The sequence below is a fragment of the Oenanthe melanoleuca genome, chromosome 3, assembly GCF_029582105.1.
Source record: "Oenanthe melanoleuca isolate GR-GAL-2019-014 chromosome 3, OMel1.0, whole genome shotgun sequence".
In the NCBI taxonomy this organism is placed as follows: domain Eukaryota; kingdom Metazoa; phylum Chordata; class Aves; order Passeriformes; family Muscicapidae; genus Oenanthe; species Oenanthe melanoleuca.
The window spans coordinates 49,348,207-49,369,281 of NC_079336.1; the positions used below are offsets into that span (position 1 = coordinate 49,348,207).

General features: G+C 36.1%; 1 protein-coding gene across 1 annotated transcript in view; it reads left to right on the forward strand.

Moving 5' to 3' along the window:
- Positions 1-21,075, forward strand: part of NKAIN2 (sodium/potassium transporting ATPase interacting 2) — a 506,767-nt gene that overhangs the window by 250,528 nt on the left and 235,164 nt on the right. Inside the window, exon 3 of the mRNA XM_056488624.1 lies at positions 15,668-15,748. Within this exon, the coding sequence (XP_056344599.1) occupies positions 15,668-15,748 (81 nt within the window). The remainder of the gene's footprint in view (positions 1-15,667; positions 15,749-21,075) is intronic.

The following is a 21,075-nucleotide window of genomic DNA, read 5'->3' on the forward strand; positions in this document are numbered from 1 at the left end:
GCTAAAAACCCAGTTAATACAATGAGAATTTACATAAGTCCCCAGATGAATCCATATTTATACGGCTCAGTCAAGACTTTATGATTCCTTTGGACCAATTCTGTCTGGTAGGGGAGAGTTTTCTAATTTTATAACTACATGTATGGTAGTCTATGGTTGTTCTAGATTTCCATCTTTTCATTTTGATGCCAAACTGCTTTGCAGTTGATTTCACTGCATTTCTGTTGGGAGGGTGGTCCTTCAGTTGAGATTGCAAACCTAACCTAATTGTTCTTTTATCTTTCTTGCCATTTCATTAGTGCTCTCAGACAGAATCCAGCTGCCATGGAAGTTTTCTTAATACTTTTGCTCTAATTTCTTGCTGATTGCTACTGACCTGATAATGGTACTCTGGCAATTCTTTTTCTCCCTTTTTGTTTTTTTTCCCTTTCTTTTTACCCTTGGAGTTTTGGAGTTTTATACTTATCTTTCTGGCTTTTGTTCACAAGTGCTTTCATGAGACACAGATCCTGTCTACATTTTAGAATTATCTTTTCCTTCTGACTATAAAATCACACTTTTTATGCTTTAATTCTTTTAAATGTGACCATACTCTCCAATAACCTCTTGTGTCTTCTATATTTGAACATTATCTTATTTATTTAACTTTTCACTTCTTTCTCTTTTGAGACTTTATATCTCTTTGCAGTATTAGTACTTCTATCTTCCTTACCCTCTTTGCTTTGAAAGTTCTCCTGTTTGTTCTCTGTATTGCTAATATTATACATTTAAAGTAGAAACAAGGGCAAAGGAATATTTAACAATATGGAGAGATGACCAGAAAACAGAAGCAAGATTTGGCCAACTTATTGAAATTTCTGGTAGAAAAAGGACAGCAGATCTTTTCCATGGGACTATTTCTCTTAAGTATCATCAATGAATGGGGACATATCTGCTGAATATTACAGAAGTCCCAGCAATGCATTTGCTCAACATGTGAAGTTCAAAACAAGGCTGAGGAAAAAGAAATTACTCTGTCTATTTAATGATTTCCAGAGTGATAGTCATGTTTAGCAATAAGTGTTTATATGTAAAGTTGTCCAGCAGTTTCCATTACAGAACCTTGATATTTAACCACTTTTACGAACATGCTAAATTTAAACCCTTCAAACTAATGTTTTGCCCAAATCTATTCATTATTTTACCATCAAAGTGACTCAGCCTTTCTGATCATCTAGATCGATGGAACTGAAAACAAACAAAAAAGCAGTAAGTTTTTTTGGTGTTTTGACAGCCATTACATAAACATGTTCTCATAATTCTTTCTTGCAAAGTCACTGTGACATTTGATGTGGAAAGAAAGAGGGAAGAGATGCCAAAGGGCATAATTTAAGGCTATCCCTTGTCCTCATTGCAAATTCATCTAGATTTTTTAGAAAGGGCAGTGGTTTCAAATCAGGAGATGGCAACAAACTCTAGACAAGGGAGGCAGGATACAGCCATCCACCCTGCAACTGAGCCTCAGTGCTGAGGGAGCAGGCTCTGCTCCTGCTGAGCAAAGGGATGAACCCTGGGGGCTGCTCAACCCGTGTCTCTCCTGGCTCAGGCAACTGGCCCCTTTGTAGAAGGGAGAACAAAGAAGAACACTTTTCTTCACACCAGTAGTGACGGGGGAGAGGCAGGAAACCATCATTCAGTGTGGGGAAAGAGGGGAGGGCAGAGCACAGAAGCCTCTAGCCCATATATTTGTAGGTGAGGGGTATTGCCTTCTGTCATTTTGTTGCCTTGATTGGCAGTTTGTTTTGAGAGGCTGAGAGTCTCTAATGGCTCACACCTTGATCAACATCTCTATGTAACAATGGTTTTGGGTTTCTTTTTGTTTTCAGTGTGTCTTTTAAGCAACACAGAAGTTTTTATACCTATGTATTAACAGCAGATTCATGAGCTATTATCAGCTCATGTGGAAGACACTGCTCATCACATATTATGAACTGTGGCTACTTGATTGCCTAACACCCACTGTCCACAGTAAAAGTGCAGTTGAGAAAATGCTTACACATACACTTTTTCAAGCACTGGAACAAGAGTCTGTTAAAGCTGCAAATGGGGCATCCAAGACCGACAAACTCCCAAAACCGATGCTGCCTGTGTGACTTTTATTTAGCCACCTGTGTTTTTGAATTATGCTACAGTCTTTAATTGTGTGATCAAAGTGACCATCTCCTTATTAGTGCACATGGCTTTCTGGCACTGGTAATGACTAACATGGTTGCCTTCATCACCCCAGACTCATTTGCAGCAGAAATTTCTCATCTCTAACATGGGACTAATAACTATTATCCTGCCCAGCCAGTGCTTTAGGAAGGTAGTCCGTGCTTAAGAGGCACTCAGAAGCTTCAGTAAGTCAGCTAGCCTAAGAAAATCCAACAAGCAGGTGAATTTTGGATGATATTCAGTAAATAAAGCACAAATATGGACTAAGTGATGATGGCAAAAAGAAATGTTGAACAGTGACATCCAGTGAACCTCTACTGTGTTACATGAGAAAAAACTGGATGTTGATGTAAATTTTCATGGGTAACTGTTTTTTTTCATTCTTTTCTAAATTTTCTAGGACTTTACTTAAACTTGCCTTTGGATGCTTAGAAACATCTGGAAACATCTTTTATTTCCCTTCTTCTTTAATTTTGTCTTTTCAGGGAATATATTTTTGTGCTTTGACAGAAATATACTTTTGAAATATCCAAGCAATCAGACCAGCAGAATTGTCTAATTTAATTCAAGCCTGAAAAATAAGTCTGAAATTAGCTTGTATAGATACAAGATTTTTCAATGGTCACAAAATTATCTTGTTGATTTTCAGCCAGCAGCAATTAAAAAATGGCATTATTTTTCTATTGGCTGTTTCAGTACTTATTTCCACGTACCTGGTGGAGTAGGCACTCTTTCTGGCACTTTGAAATGAAATTGAGAACAGGAGAAACTCATTCAATTTTCATTATATCTTCTAGAATTTGGAATAGTTCAGTCTGGTTGCTTAAAAATCCCGGTGCTTTTCCAAGCACATTTATCAGTTTGTCACGATGTCGTCTCCTGTCATAAAACTGTCATCACAGTCTCTTGATGTGGCAGTGCTGGGGGTACTGGCAAAGTTTCTTGGCTCAGCTGTGCTCAGATTTTGCATGGCAAGTTGGTTGCTCCAGTGAAAGTCACACGGCTCTTGTGCCACAATGTGGAAGCTACGGTGCCTTTCATTGCTAATGTCATCAAATGCCATCTTGACATCTGGATATATTCCCACCCCATTTGAAGTATCAGCTGTTTATTCCCTCACTGTTGACCTTTCTTACCTTCTTATAGTTTTTTTTGAGCTATCATCCTTTCAACAACCTGCTATTTTTACTTTTTCTGAAAAGCTCTGGGAAAGGATCTGTGTAGCACTGAGTGTTTATCAAAATAATGTGTATGCTTTTCCATCTGAGCTGTGCATAAGTCATAATGGCAAGAAAGACATGTAAGAATCAAAGAACTGGAAGAAAAGCTGGGTTGGGAAGAAACACTGGTAGACATTTTACTAAATATCCCCCTAAAAGTGAAGCAAAGTTCTGTAATTTGATGTTTCAAGGCAGCTTATGGACCCACAGTCGCATTGTTAGTTTTCTTGACTATATTTTCTGTATCTCCTGATGTACTTACATCAGAAATTATGCTGCAATTAATTGTATTTATGGTGCATTACAAGTTCATATGCATCTTGTACACTGAAAGTCAGTTTACTTCCCTCATCGTGTATTTCTCAAAAAAAATTTTAAAGGCTTGTTTAATTTGAAGCTTAAATAATCTTCTTAGATTCCAATTTGCTGAGTTAGGAGTGTTATAAAAAGAATATGAAGTCTAGTCTTAGACTGAAATAATATCTACTCTGAACAATGGTCCTGAAAACAAAAACAACAAATGATGATTAAATTTCTGTCAGAATGGTGTGCCATATCTTTGGGACAAACTAGGGTTATTTTTCTATCTCAACTGTATGATTTCATATAATAATTTGTTTACTTTCCTCTTGATCTAATCCAGTTCCATTTGCAAAGCTTTCTTGGTTTAAAATTTTGTAAAGTGGGGTGAGAATATATTTTTGCCTTATTTTTCTTCATTTGAATTAGAGACATATGGTGCACAATACTTAAACTATACTCCTAACCTGCCCTACTCTCATTTTATTTGTAGTGGCTTTGTTCATCAGTGTCATATCTGCTTTTATTCTGTTTCACTCTCAATGCCATATTTTTCTTTGTAAAAGAGATACAAAAATGGTGATGGCAAGATGGCCATTTTCAGCAAGTGAAAAAATAGAAAAAAAAAAAAAAAGGAAAACAAGCACAAAGACACAGTCTATTAGTATCTTCAGCTCTAGCATTTCTTCCTACAAAAGAAATGGCACTTTTGTGGCTATGCAGGCTGCCCATGTAAAACCTTTTTTTGGCACCTGTGTGTACTGAAATCGTCCAACTAGCTGATAAGCAGGCACCATGCCACCGAAGCAGATGGGCATAGCTGTAGAGAGCCAAAAGACAATGTATGTGCATCAAGTGTGGATGTTGGTGGCAGGCTTCCCAGTCAGTGATGTCTTAACGATTAAATGTCTCGAGTTTTTTGCATCTGTAGTTACAGAGATGCCAGGCTTACTACTGAATGCTGTTTGAAATTTTCTCCTGGTTTGTTTATAAATTACAGGGAATTCTTTGTGAATGCTTGACCTGGAAGGTACTTAGAACAAGAAGGTTAGTAGTAAAGGAAACAACTTAGCAATAACTTTCCCCAGCCATAAACAGCTGCATGTTCTCACTCAAAACTAAGCAAACAAAAATTCCAGAAAGCGAAAGCATTTTTCAGAGTATTTGAGATATGAAGAGGATAGAACCAACAGGTACTTTAAGAGAAATAAAATAAAATACAATCAGAGATCTACATTTACTATAATATTACCAAGAAAAGTATTTGGAGGTGACACCATGAAAGAAGGACTCAAAGGCATGAATAAAAAAAAATATTATTTTCTTTGATCATATCAAATTTAAGGAAATAGGATTTGACCATTCTATGTATATTAAGAGGGCTGAACCACAACATTATCTGACTTCATCTCTAGTTTCTTCTCAGAACTGCAAAAACCTAGGGCATGGAATATCTTTTAGCTAAATTTTTTGGATTGAAAGAGAAGGGAAAGGCAGTTTCCCTAATACCATCTAAGAGAAGGACTTTCTTTGTTTCCTGAGTAATACAGAGAAAACTTGCACACTGAGTCAGATATAAACCTCCTTGAGGAAGGCCCTAATTCATCCAATGAGCAAACAAACTGTAAAGGATTGTGATGATATGAGAAAAATCAGAGATTGATTGATTGACTGATACAGAAAATACTTTTAAAATAGTACTTCCTTTGAATATATGCAGTCTAGTTTCAGCACAAAATTATTTTTTTTTAGACAAACAGTCCTAAATCTCCCTGAAGAAACTAGAAGATTAAGTCCATTTTGTATTTTATCCTCTTTTTGAAATGGATGTTTGTATATCTACATTAATTGTTAAAGCTTCAGATTCCTCTTTTGTTTCATTCAATACCTTCAGGGTTGAAAAATATTGAAAAAAAAAAAAAAAAGCCTTGTTGTATTAAAACATACTGATCTTGCCAAATCAGGCAGTCTTCCCATCAGATTTACTAAATGGAAATAAGGGAATTAAAAGATTATTCTTTGTCTTCTTTCCCTTGGCTGTGGCTCATTAGACTCCCTCAGAGTCCATCCCACAGAAGTGATGTTCTGGCAGGTGTGCACCCCTGCACAAGGAAAATGCATCTCACCCTCTCCTCCCCACACAGTTCCATGAGGCTTGGTTTGGTGCCTTCAGAGTCTGGCTCCATCCCCTCCAGCTACCTTAACCTCCTGAACAAAATTCAGCCTGGCTCCATTTCCATTTTCTGTGTGTTATCTCCAAAGAATGGGAAGTGACCTTTGCCTTTGATTGGTACTCCCAAAACAGAGTTGCCAGCCAGTGACTCTGAAGGTCTGTTCACTCCATTCTGCAACTCTAAAACAAAGTCCAAGTTTTTTTCTGAAATTTTGGTGTGGTCTAAGGAATTTCTTAAAAATAGTGCAGTAAAAAACAGTTTGGAGAGAGGTAAAGATTTTATTTGTCCTCATTTATTTTTCCTGTGGTAAATCTTTAAAGCTATATCTCCTTTGGAATATGAACATTAAAGACCACACTCAACAACCACTGCGGACTCAACCACCAGGCTTCTCATGACTTTGTCTGTTAAGGCATTAAGCCAAAGAAAACTGAAGAAAGAAAACACCTGAGAAACTGAATAAAAACATCTCAATTTAACAAAAATAAATTACTGTAAATGGCTTCATTTTAGTTTTAGCAAGAATTTCCGTATATTCTCTGAGGGAGATGGATTCTCTTTATAAATAGATGTAGCTGGCACTCAAATACTGAGGCATCAATAAACGAATTTAAATAAATGTCAGTAGACTTCTGTTCCTAGCAACAGTGGCTATTGATTTTATTTTTTGCACTCTGTTAAAAATGAGCATTGAAAGAATTCTGATTGTCCCGATTTGTATTTTTAATAGAGAATTCAAATGGGAACAGCTGCTAAACGTTCCATTAAAATAAACTGTTCAATGACTGAATTATAATCAAGATTTTTCTTTTTTCTTTTTGGGTGTTTCTGAAAAGCCCAGAGACACCAAGGAAACAGTCAATACATGTCTAGCTCCATCAATTGCTGACATCTGAAGCAAATTACAGCTTCCCCTTTTCCAATGAGAAGCCCTTCTCATTAAGTTACAGCAAGGATATGTGTCTTATGTTTATTTTAGCTGAAAGAACACCTTTCCCTCCTCACTGCACAGTGTCCAGTCCAAACTGGAGGAAGTGAAAATATTCCTCCTGAGGGCTGGCCACTCAGGATAGGCAGATTCTGCCTAGAACTGCCTCAAGTGGAAAGGGCTTGGAGAATTCACATTCCACCAGTCCTGGGTGGAATGTGAGCTGAGGCAAGGTGAGCACAGCACAGAGCCCCCATGGATGAGCACTGCTGCCCTGCAGAGGGGCTGAGCCATCACTGGAGCTGGCACCATCAGCAGCACCTCTTAGCAAAGGGATCCCTGGACTGGACAATGGCAGGTAGTGAGCAGCAAGGGAGCACTCAAAAATTCTGCAGAAAAGCAATTACATAATCCTCTTCAGCATGTTTTCAAATATTTCTTAACAACTGAGGCAGACTTGTACATACAAAACCATTCTGCCACCTATCAATTTCATGCTAAATTTGCAGAATTTTTAAAAATTTTTTTTTCTATTTTTCAGTGTGAAAATGCCATTGTAGTATTCACTCTTAAATGAAGCCTTTGATAAAGCAGTTTATAGTATCCAATGATCTTGTTCATGTTTTTTTTTAATTGGTAATTAATTGGTAAAATATTCTGGTGAGCTACAAGTTACAGTGGAATTTTAGCACAACAATTCCTGCAATTTTCCCCTAAGATTTGTTATTTAAAAAAAAATCCATTGGACACATTTTGGATTCCTGTGAATGCAATTTCAGCACTGATAACAATGTATTACCTCTGAGGAAATCCAAATCTTTAAATGCTTAGTATTTTAGGAGTGTTCTAGAAGGTAGGGTTTGAAATTTTTGTAAAACATTTCTAGCCCTGTAATTGAAGAACCAAATAGCAAAATCACATCATTTTGGTTTCTATATTTTTTTCCTATGCCAATTTTAATATATATTTAACAGCTGATTAGAACTGGTCAAAAAATAATGTCATTTCAAAGCCATTACTTCAAGTTTTTATATCTTGAACAGCATTGATTTCTACTGCTAGTAGCTCTTGTGGTAGATCCTGGAAGATTAATGTTGGAATTGAAGCAGAAAGGTTAAAAAAGGTTCAAAGCAGTGCTATTTTAAGATTGGCTATTGTGTAAACCGCTCAAGTTATGTCTTGAAATATAGAGATATAACAAGAATTCTGTTATAAAGAAAGCATTTTGAGTTCTATTTAAATAAGAACTATCCTTTTCCTGTTACTTACATTTAATTAGTAATTTCTAATTTGACAGACTTTATAATCTGTCCTACAAACAAAATAAAGAGTACTGAAAAAGTATGGAAATAACATAAGAGGAAAAATATCAGTCCATCTGTGAATGTATGTATATATATTCATGTGTCTGCAGCTGGTTGGATATGTACTGTGCTGCAGTACACTGAGTATTCAGATGTTTGAAGTTACTTCCTGCTGATAAATGTTTCACAGCAAAGATGTGATCAAAAGATATACAGGAATTGAATGATGAGTGAAGCCAAACCAATTAAATTTCTACTGCTATGTCAAAAGATCAAATAAATATGTCCTGTTAAAATTTCTGTCTTACCTTACTTTCTTTACCCATGAAATAGACTTTTGTTAAAAAAGCTCAAGAATCGTAACATATTGATGCAGAAGAAACCTAAATCCCTGCCAAACCACCCTCCAAAAAAAAAAAAAAAAGAAACAAAACCAAAGCCAACAATAACAAAAAAAGTTCTCTAACCAAGACAAGAATAAAAGATTTGAGATGAAAGGAAGAAAATTTATTTGCTTCCCGTTTGGAAAAAGAATGACAGAAATTTTGACTTTTTAAAGAAAACTTTTTGTAAAAGAAATTCCCCAGTTCCAGAATACTTTCATTTGAGGATCCAGACTATTTGTAACTCCCTTATTGTACCACAGTATATTGACTGGACAGTGCTACAGTGCTACAATGTCAACTAAGTTCTACATTTTGGCCTTTGCCCTTATAGCATCATATTGAAAGAAATTATTATTATTATTATTTGTAAGAATAGAGTGACTATACTGAGAAAATGTTACACATCTTCCTTAGGAAAGCTGCATGAATGGGCTGATGTATCTCCAGAGTTCTTAGTAGTTTCTTGGAATGGAAATTTGCTTTTTAGTGTTGAGGGTTTTATCTTCAGTGGTTTAGTTGGACGCCAGTTTAGAAGCTGAAGAACAAATGAAAGTGATTCAGTAGCAAAAACCACTTTTTTCAATCTTTTACACTGAATACTAAAGAGCTGTGAATCAAAAAAAAAAAAAAACCAGGAAATGAACAAATCAATGTTTCAAGCCTAAACACTAATGGACCATCAGGAAGTGTAGGATTTATGCAACAGTCATTCTCAGAACATGTCTCTTCAGCAGTCCATCAGTGGTGATGTTTACATTACTTTGGTCTTTTTGTTTATGTGGGGAAAAAAAGGAGTATATATCTTCATAGTGCAGTGCTACTACCTTATTCTCTATGTCACTAGTACAATATTTTTAATGGGATCTGTGACACTAGGAATTTTGCCCTTCAGAAGTTTGGCTTTCCAAACAGCAAGGGTAGAGTGATCTGTGTCAGACACTTGGAAATGAACTGAGCCCTGAAAGTGCCTTTCCTCTGAATTGAGTGTAATGGGAATCTTGATGCTGCTCAGAGGAGGACATCTGCATTGCAGACATCTGAATGTGGGCAGATGGATACTACTCTGACAGTAATGTGCTCTGTAAAAATTCAACTTATTTTATGCAAAAGGAGTTGGAGCCATGTCTTCAGAACAAAAAGCAAATCTCTGCTGTGCTTTCTGTTCCCGGCATGATTCTGGCACAAAGAGGAGGGAACAAAACAGAAGCAGCCAAAAGAAAGAAGAAGCCCAGTGAGTCCCACTCAAGCTAGAACTCCCTGGCTATGTGCTGATTGAGGTCTGACTGCACATCATATCAATGTACTGGGCTCTGGGCTGTGCCTTTGTCCATTTATGACCTGAACAAAACGTGCCTCAACTTTCCTCCTTTATGCTTATGGATCCTTCTTGTGCACATCAAGGGGAAAATAGAGTTAATAAATAATATAAAATCAGGGCTTATAACTGAGTTCAAGGAGCTGGAAAGCTTATACATAGCCATGGGGTGCATGGAAGCCTCTGGAAAGAAATTTTAAGCAGCCTTTGCTCTATATCTGCAAGCCCTGATTACTCAAGAAGGAAAAAGCCATTCCAGCAGCAGTTTTCTGTTTGGTAGTGACCAGCTCTGATGTGCATGACAATTCAGCATCTTTCAGTCAGTCTTGGCAGAAGACACTAATTATTGAAGTGTAATGACAAGGAAGTAAAATATAAGGCAGATGTTTGGTTTTTTTTATCTGAGCAAACAAAGGAAAGGAGAAAAAAAAATGCATAAATGTGTGACTGATGAAAGACTGAAGAGTTAAGGAATCACAATGCCAATGGATAAAATAATTCCTTGATAAACACAAGCAGAAAGCTAGACAGTCATTGGAATTTGAGGCAGCAAACTCCAGCAACTCAAAATGGATGCTACAGAACCAATTCATATTTGCTTGGAAGCAGATGCTTACAGGATCAAGGATGGACAGTGCTCTGATACTATAGCAACAAAAAAATTAATGAAAAAAACAAAACCTTGCAAGAAATATCTAAGCCTTAATGACAGGAAGAATTTAGCCAAGCAAAACTAGTGCAAGCCTCATGCTGTGACAATCAACAAGCAAAGAAAAAGAAAATCCACGTTGCCATTCTGAAAGAGCTTCCCAGTACATTCAGGAAGGTCAATGAACATTTATTGAAGTTGAACTTGTTGCACAAAGTCCTCTGCTGCCACGAATACAAGACTTTTATCTGAATCATTAAAAACAGAACACTGTCACTCTTTGTGTTAGGTTCCTGAGAACAGCAGTTCTTAAAACATCTGGTCCCCATGCATTCAGACACTGAATCTTTGCTGGGTGAGAATTTGCCTTCAGAGTCCTCTTTGGAGTCAGGCTGTGGTTTCTGATCCTGCTCTGCACTGTAAGCTTCCCACTGATGTGTGGGTCCTGTGGGTTCTAGGACTGGACTCTCCACCATGTGGTGCTGCCCATATCCTCATCAGCTCTCCAGGAAAAGCCTCAAGAAATGGGAATAGGAAGGGAACAGCAAAATGCACAGAGCAGATGAAATCAGAGATGGTGCCTACTAAGCAGCCATGTGAAGTCCCACTGTGTACTGATGTTCTTCCTGCTTCAGATGGACTCCTCACAGGGGAATCTAGGTGATTCTGTCAGTTCTGGCCACATAGAAACAAGAGGCAGAGATTGTATACTGATGCCAAGTATTCAGAATTTCACTTTTTATTTTATCATATTTAATGGGGAAAGATAGGTTTGAAAATTGTATTTCTAAGTGATATATCTTCATAGACTGAGGAAATTAGGGGAAAATAACTTTAGAAACAAATATAATTATATTGTGGACAGTTCTTACTGCATTACTGGAAGGACATGCTCTTCCAAGACATGCTGGGCTCAAGGTAATCTTTGAACAACTCAAGAACTGTTGTCCAGATAGCATAAATTATCATATATTTAATTACTGTAGTAAATATAGTCATTATAATTTTACAAATTCTTTCAGTTTCTTTTTCCTGAATGTAGCACAGAAGGATCTTGGGGAATACTTTCAGATTTGGAAGAACCTGCAAATAAAATTGTGTACATTTCTAAAAATAAAATAAGTAGCAAATCATTAATCACAAGAACAATTAAATTGCTTTGAATTGCACAATGTTGGTCTTGGCCCATGTATCTCTCAAACAAATGTTCTGTGTCACATATCAGAAAAAAATTTAGGAGCAATCCACGAGAAAAGCCATGTAAAGTTCTCTGGAAAAAAGAAATAATAATGCTTTAATTTAAAGTACTCATAGCTATCAGAGTTCCTGACTATTTCTGCTTGAAAGGTATGGGACATATTTCTCCTTCAGGCAGTGTGACAAGAGTATTAGATGTGAGCTCTGGTGACTATGTTTATATCAAAGGCAGCTGTGGCCTACCTGAACCTTTGCTTCTTGTGCCCTTGTGATCATTTTTCCATTTGGCTTAGATATTAAGTGAAGTGATTTAGTTTCTTTGACCTCCAGTTTCCATGTTAGTAAATTGGAGATATTGTGACTTAGCCAACTTTGACAGATGTATGAAGAGAAATCTCAGTACTGGTACAAGTATTTTAATACCTCAATTTTCCATTCCCCAAGAAAAATAATATATCATATATTAACTTGTGATGATTCCTGGTGAATGCAACTATAAATGCAATTATAAAATACCTAATTATTCTTAAAATTCTTTGCAGAGGGTTATAAGTCATGTTTACTATTCAAGTCTTCAGTCTTAACCTTCTAGTTATACCTCTTTCAATTGTGGATCTCCATAAAAATAATACACTTCATTGTCATTGCTGTGCCCCTTCTCAGTATTTCCTGCTTGGTCAAGTGTGTATTCATCAAAGTTCTTGTCTTGCTGTTGTGTGACTGCTGTAGCATTGTGGTGGCTTCTGTCAGATAATGCAGCTGTCTTGAACTCCCACATATGAGAAAAAAATACAGCTTTAGCCCTTTGAAGAACTCTTACAAAATGTGCTTCTAATTAGATACACATAATAGAGAGTGTCAAAGGGATTTGTTCACTGTCACAGACCTTCAGTGCTGATTTTTTTCAACAATTTGCTGAAGCACATAGAAAATAAGAGGCATCTATCTCTGCATGTGATGCAGAGATAAGAGATGTGCTACGTCTGAAGTCTCTGAAATAAGAAGCAATGGGAAGCAGAAACATCCTTGTATTTCAAGACAACTAAACTCAGTGTTTATCCACAGAATTCAGGCAATAAGCACTTAATACAATATTTCAAAAGGAAGAAGTTTAAATCATACTTTTAAAGGACATTTTTAGCCTTATCTGTAGCCCAATAACAAGAGATTCTTGTTAAAAAAGGATCTAAATGGCAGATAAATGCGCCAGTTTTTGGTGCTAAACTTTGCAGTGAAAAATAAGTTTTGTTTCTTCACATAATAAGATTCTCTGCAGTTCCAAAGTTCGTTGGAGTGCTCTGCAGAATGTCCTGTGCATGCTGAGCTTTTTAACCAGCTGCTGCTGACATCCAATGGCACATGTTGTGCTATGAACAGCTGACCTAATAAAACCTACTTTCCAGTGTCTCTCTACCACATTTTTCCCCATTCATGTTTACTGTTAAATTATGATCTTGCAAGTCCTTTTCTGTATAAAGACTTAATATAGTGTCTATTCCCATTTGCACCCCCGTTTTCCTGAAACTTTTTTTGGATAAAGTATCTTTGAATCTTGTATTCTTTCATCCGATTTGGTTAAAATTGTTCTGAAGCACAAAAACATTTTTCAAGGGAACAGAAAGTGCACATTTTGTATGCTTGAGAAACCAATCTAAATGCAGTATTTAGAATTTTTACTTTAAGAAATGCAGTTATCTTCATGTGTCAGAAGGAGTGTTTTTATTATCTACATATATAACATTATATATCTACATAACTATGTATATAACATTAAATTATTACAATAATTGACAAAATCCAACAAGTTAAGGTGCTGCAAAGTTGATTTAAAAAACCAACTGAAAAACAAAAATTGAATCTAAATTGATATTTTCTTCCCTTGTTTTGTAGTTATAAAGCTCCATGTTATATATGAAGAGGGATGTACTGTAAGAAAACTACAGGGAAATGAAATGCTTAATATGTTTAATGTCTCAAAATTATTTTTTTTTTTAATGGAGTTTTTTAAGACTCTCCAGCTGAACTAAGTTCCTTTTTTCTAAAGTTTCATTAGCAGCCCACATTCAAAGTGTAGATGTGGATTAGCTGGGCCATCTCTGGAGATATTCTGACATCAACTGGATAAATCCCTGCAAAACTTGATCCATGCTGGTTGTGCTTTGAGCAGAGATTGGACCAGGTGACCTCCAGAGAGTTCTCCTGACCTAAATAAATCTGTCATCTGTGACCAGAAAGAGCTGCTTATAAAGTATATGTAATCTGTATTCTTTAAATTACCTGGAATTATTTCTGTATAAAGCACTTCAAGCATTTATAGCTGTGTTAGCTTCCATTAAATCAAAACTATTTTTATCATAACTTTATAAAATCTGAACATACTTCAATTAATAGCTAGGCTGGCTGGAAATTATTTTGTTATCTATAAAAATAAGAAATTAGAACAGGTCTAAATTTGGGTCATATTGGATATAGTCTCACTTTAGATGCTGGGAAATGGCAGAATTGTTTTCTTTTCACAGTATCTAGAAGATTAGGTTGAAAATGCCATGTTGAATAATGGACAGTGTAATGCAGAACATCACTTGCAAGAGAAATGCAAGAATCCTGCATGTGTTGTTACTCAATGAAAAGGAAGAGATTGTCATTCATGAGAAACAATAGTTTGTCATGTATTTTTTTGTATGGAATGGATTGTATATAATCCAAAATGTAGTCTGCTATTCAGAATGTGAACGTGTGGAGGTGTGCAGAAAATAATGCCTCCTGATTTGGAAGAGGAGTTATCAAAATGTAATCAGTATGGTTTGGAGAAAAGGCCACAAGACATGAAGAGTAAGTCTGTAAACACTTGTGAGAAGTGGGGTGGTGGTACAAAAGGAGAAAGCAGCTCTCAGCTTTAGCAGGTAGGGAATGGTGTCCTATAGCTGTTGTATCTCACATGTATGCAAGGCCTTGTGGAATGAAATAAACAGACATTCAGAACAACATTTGAAGATCCTGAAGTTTATTAGATTCTGGAATAATTTGTCAAGGGAAGTTCTTAAATTACAAACACTAGGTAAGAGTAGCAACAGCAGGTCAAACTTTATTATACAGGATCCTCCAGCATTACAGCAGGGAAATGCACTTCCCAGTCCTGGCACAAAAGGTCTTATGAATACAAAACAGAAGCAGAATAGTGGACAGAAGGAGAGAAAAAATGTATTCCATTACTCAAATCAGATACATGAATAAGATGTTTGGCAACTACCAATGAACAGATATTGTCTAAATATGAACTCTTCTCCTATACACTCTAAGACAAAATGAAAGAAAATTAGAATAAGATTTAAAAACCCCAAAGAAACTGGCAATTTAAAATGCAGTCTGCCTCTTGAAGGTGTTGAATAATTATGAACTGTGCTTTGGAAGGTCACAAAATAAATTGATAGAGGCAGGTGTCATGAACAAATTTCCCCATATTTGTAGAAATACTGCAAAAGATAGATAGATAGACAGACAGACAGACAGATTTTCTTCAGGTTGTATATCTGCTTGGTTTCTTGAGACTAAATCTGAAGTGTTGAAAAAATCCAGTGCTAGTTCAATTAGGCTGTTATTTAGTAAGTTATGTTTGAATGATCAGTCCTGCACTTATAATTAATACAATAATATAATAACTTCTAATAGTAACTTAAATATTTGATATTACATGCCTCTCTATTGTAGCATTACCCATTTGAAAAAAAAAAGAAAGAGATACAGATTAGTCTCCAATTCAAATGCAATATTTACCAACTGTTTCCTGAGATGCAAGTTTTCTGGTGTGACTGAGTACTCACTAAGTACCCTGTGTCAGGGAAAGGGAAGAATTTATTTGTGATTCTCTCTTATGTGTAACATTTTTATTGCTAGGCACCATACTTATAATCTGGTTTTGTCTTGGATTGAGCTAATGAACTGCATTTAACTCAGCTGGGAGTGGAATTGTTAATTCTGTGTTTCTCTCTTCCTCCCTACAGTATGCTATCTGGCTGGTCCTTTGGGTTACATGGAACGTGTTTGTTATCTGCTTCTATTTGGAGGCTGGAGACCTTTCAAAGGTAATTTACCACTGAACACATTTAAGCCATGAACTCTTTGTAGCATGCCTCAGGCTGTGCTGTTTTTTACTCATACTTTCAGTGTTACCTAAATGAATGTTCTAATATGATAGAAATTTGGAGTACTCTTGGTATGTTAGAAACTTTTAAACCAGTCAGTAATGAGCATATACATTCTGATGCCCACAACAATAATTGTATATATTCTTTAAAAGAAAATTACCTCTTTTTGTTCCCCTCAGTAGCCCTGCAATGCAAATTTCACCCATGCGAGAGACATTAATTAATGATTTCATGAATACAAAACATTGCCATCTCAGGGGCAAACAAATATTTATTGTACATTAAAGCTTGCTGTTTCTTAGCTAGATTCCTTTCAGGGGCCTTAGAAATAGTACAATATTTATAAAAGAAGGAGTTTTTCATTATATTAAGATGTAAACTGAGGTGCCAGAACAGATTGCCATTTGGCTTCATCACTGTTTTTTAAGAGTGTGCTTCTAGTAGAATTGTTTTCCTTGAACACTTATACACAGTAAAAATCCATAGGAAAAATAAGAACTATATGTTTATAGAGTTTTACTGACAGTGTGATAATACATAAAGTAGCAATTGCTAATGGCCTCAAACCTCAAACTCCTACTTTCTAAGGTGTTCCCAGAAAGGTGGCAATTTGTGCAATAAAAGATTAGCAGTGGCAACAATTTTGTTTTAGGGCAATGTGCTTCAACTGAGTCTAGATATTGCTGAATTATGCTCACAGTGCTTTGAACTGACCATTAAGGAGGATCCCTCATGTCAAACACATCACATTCTCTTCTTGACTTAGATTTTAATTTTTGTTCCTGATTATAGGGAGTTTAGCCCAGCTTTAAAAACAGATTTAATCCTCTGATCCTTTGTGAGTTACTGATACCTTATTATGCAGAAGGTTAAACACAATTATAGGAAGAATAAATGAAGCAGATACTTCCCTGCCTGTTGTTTCTTTCAAATCACCCCAAAGTACAAAAACTAGAGATGAGGTATTTCATCCCCATGTATTCTTTTTCTTCAAAAGATGCTGACTTCAAAACGATCAGAATTTCATTGCCTGAGGGTGTAAAGTAATTTTCTGCAGGTAAAACGTTACACTTTTCTGGTTTTATACTTTCAGACAGGCCCAATCTCATTAAAAGCTTGGCAAAAAACATAGAAGATAAAAGAACTTTTATGTATTATCTTTTATTTGGTCAAATTTTTTTCTTTGTTGCCAGGAGAACTAACATATATAACAAGCCTGGAACCTGTTGCACAGTTATACTCAACCCAATCCACTCTCTTTTTTTCAGCCATCTGCATTCCCAAACTTGTAATTGTTGGGATGATTATCTTGCCTTGGAAAGTGAATGGGGATGGGAAAAAATGGAGAAAGAAGTAGCTGTTTGAGCACTGGGTATAAAAACAGCCTAAGAACACCAGTAAGTGCTAGCTGGAATAAAAATGGGCCACAAGCTGTATTGAAACCATAATTTTTTTTTCCTGAAGTCTAAAAATTATAATCTGGAATGTTTCCCAAACAACTGTAGGGTTCAGATCTATATTTGAATGCAGTTTAATCTTTTATTTGGTCTCTAGAGGTATTATTTGCTCCAGTGATAAGATCTGCCTTGAAATACCCAGTAGAGTATATTCTTTCCACTTCAATTGGCTTTCAGTGCACCAGAGTTGGTAAAGAGAGGGAGAAAAGGAAAAGTTCTGAGAAAACTGGATTTAAAAGCATGGTAGAGATCAACTCATTACCTGCAAAAGATCTAATTCACTTGTGGGGCATCATTCTCCTCTCCTTTTCAATTCAAATGGTACATCAAGACTTCCTCACATGGGAAATATTCTAGAAGATCTGGTGCTTGGAAATGAACATCTAATGTAAAGATACCAACTGTTCAGGCTGATATAACATACCCTCCCATTCTAGATACTTCAAAGGCTCTGGTTGTTTCACAGATGTAGTTATCTTAGAGAATAGATTATTTCAAGTGTATTGTTTCTCAGGCATATTCATAAATCTTGCACTGAATCTGGGAATAACTGTAATTTTAAATCTTTGGTGATAAAGCTGGATATTTTCTTTTTTGGAATGGAATGGAATGGAATGGAATGGAATGGAATGGAATGGAATGGAATGGAATGGTATGGTATGGAATGGAATGTAGAACCTTGAGAAAAGCTCTGGGTCTGAATAAAAAACAACCTTTAGGCAAGTACCAAAGGGATGCCTCTGAGGTTGTAAACCATGAGAGAAGATCCTGTGCAGCATGGCTTTAAGAATTGATAGGTTAAAATTACAGCCTAATAATAGTTCAGATGGGTATAGTTTATTTTTATATGTATTATTTGTAGCTTGCTACCCAATAAAATAAAAATAAGGCAGGTTTTTTCCCCAAAGTTTTGAGAAAGCTTTTGTTCTATGTGTGTAATAATTTTTCCATCATCACCTGCTGAGACAGTGGAGAGGACATATTTCAATTGTAAATATATTTATTTTACTTGTGAGGGTGGAGGTCATGACATTTTTACAGCTTCTCCTTATTATACTGAAACAGGCCTGTAAAAGCTCAGAAATTTTTAGAACAATGAGATAATCATCTCTAAAGAGATTGAGGAGATTCAAGGGCTATTTGTGGACATCCATGTAAATCCGTTTGCATTATACACCTTTACAATCATAGATACCATGTGAAAAATGGTGTCACACCAAGTATTTTCCATCCTTGAGGCACAGTTATCTTTGCTGAAACTCTATCACTAAAAGATGGAATATTTATGTCTTTGTAAGAAAGCTTCCTAACAAAGAGGAAGTACAACTCCTTGTTTTTAACCTTGATTTTTATGTGGGTCTGCGAATAAATGCTTAGAAAACCCACTTCTCAGGCTTACTTTTCTGTATTATTCTTCAAAAATATGTAATTAGTCTGTGTGTTGTTTTGCTTGCTGGTGACTGCTGTATGCTCTATAAGGAGGACTTTAAGGTGTCAGGACTGGTAATATTTATTTTGATGTGTGGCTAATCAAATGTAGCTCATGAAAAGCATAACTTCTTGCCTTGAATGAGGCACAAATGAAGTACACTAGTAAAACAAAAAAAAACCAGGAAAATATAATAGAAGGCATTTCTGAGAAAATGTCATATTCCTGTGATATTTTTAAAGCCAGGAAAGTACACAAGGAGACAGATTCAGCTATCTCAGAACAAGAACAGAAAATACTCATGTGTTTAAGAACAGTATTCTTCATTTAAGACATTTGAAGCTTTCCCTAATGATGTCTAATGATACCACAAGCAGAAAATAAGCAGAATGAGAACTATCATCCTCCCATTTTTAGTTTTGAAATGAGTAAACATTTTTTGCTGACAGGACCCCTTCCCTGAGGCTGCACTTGTCCCATGGAAAGTGTGGGAGTGGAGATGCTGTGGCTGTCAGTTTCTGGGGCTCAAGGCAGAGGTTGGGTTTGGGATGCTGAACAATGGGACCAGCTGGGCCTCAGGGTCCAAAGCAGCCCTTGCTGCACAGGGTCCCATCCTGGGGTCAGTACTTCTGGTTCTCATTGCATGCAATTCTGTTTGTGTGACCAGATCCAAGAGTTCTCTCACTGCCACCTGGCTGAGCTCTGGAATCACTTTACTACAGTCCCCAGAGTACTATGTGAATATGACCAAGAGTATGCTTCTGAAAATCTCATTTTAACTGTCAAAATTAGCTTAGTTTCTATTTTTTGTGGCATTTTTTACATCTTCTTTATTTAAACCAAATAATATACAAAATTTTCATTTAGTATACTAAATCACTAAGTTGTACTTACATATTTTTGACACAAAAATTAGGTGTCTGAAAGTCAAATACTCTGGCATCAAAAAATGCTAGAATTAAGATTACTTGGCTAAGCATGATTTAGCTCTCTTGTACATTCGTTTTTACATACCTTTTAATTATGAAGTCACAGGTGTATATTTTTCTTTAATCTCTGTGCCACATAGCCTACTTCAGAGATGAAGTTTTGGTAGCTGAGTGAGGCTGCCATACTGGATCTTACTCCATATACTGCAGCAGTCAGAAAAAGCTTAATAACAAATATAAATGTAAATCCTGTACTTCAGTTCTGATCTGAAACATGTAGAATAAGAAAGGTTAACTACAGAACTCTGGCACCTATGATCTCTAAGCACAGAAGTGATATTGTGAACATAGATCACTAGGTGCAGTCAAACTGTGGTTCCTCATTATTCATTCTGCAGGTCTGAGCAGCTGCTCTAAAAAAAAAAAAAAAAAAAAGTTTCTATTTGCATTCAAATCATGTTACTTCCTTTCCTGTATTGCCCTGTACTGCAACAGGGGGAACATGAAAGAATAAGATTTTAAAAATGCACTTATTTAAAATTGAAATTGTTAAATAGAATACAAAGAACTGAATTTGCTGTAGTCAATAAAATGTAAACTAAAGAAAAATATGTAATCAGGTTGTTTTTTGCCAGAAGTTTTAAAGGAAATTAAAGGTTTCTGAAGACTTTCTCTCCTCCCCACCACAAGTAACTGGAAATATAAGATAACTTAGACTTGCAAAATCACAGACTTATTCATGCTGGAAGAGCTCTCTCAAGGTCACTTAATCCAGTCTCCTGCTCAGAGCAGCACCAACTTAAAAGTTCTATCATGTTGCCCAGAGTTTTAGCCAGTCAAGTGTTAGAAGTTTTCAAGGATGAAAGTTTCACAACTTCTCTATTTCTTAACCATTCTCATTGTGAAAAATTTTCCCCTGCAATGTAGCTGAAATTTCCATTGCTGAAATCTGTGACATTGCCTCTTGTTCTTTCACTGTGTGCCTCTGAGAAGAGTCATGCTCCACCTTTTCTAACACTCCCTTTAGGCTTTTAAGTGAAGCTGAGTATTTTGGCTTTCTATTTGTTCTTTCTGTAGTTTGCTTCCTATTTCCAACCACAGGTGGCTGGCTGCACCTCAAAAGAAAAAAGCTAATTGCCTTGTAATAGCTAATTGCCTTGTAATAAATAATCAGTTCACTTTTCACACTTTTGCTTTACTATGGGAGAAAAATGAAAGATCTTCACATATATGTAAAGCTCTATAATATCTTATGTAGAACATGGAAAGATATAGGTTGTCCATGTTTGGAAAAAGTAGCCACACATTCAAAAAGAATTAGAATCCTTTAGTTCAAAGACAATTCAACTTGTGCTAATATTCAAGTTTCCTTATATTATATTTAACGAACTACTGAAAGCCTTGTGTATAAACCCTGCAGTCCAGTAAAATGCTGCAAATATGGAACTC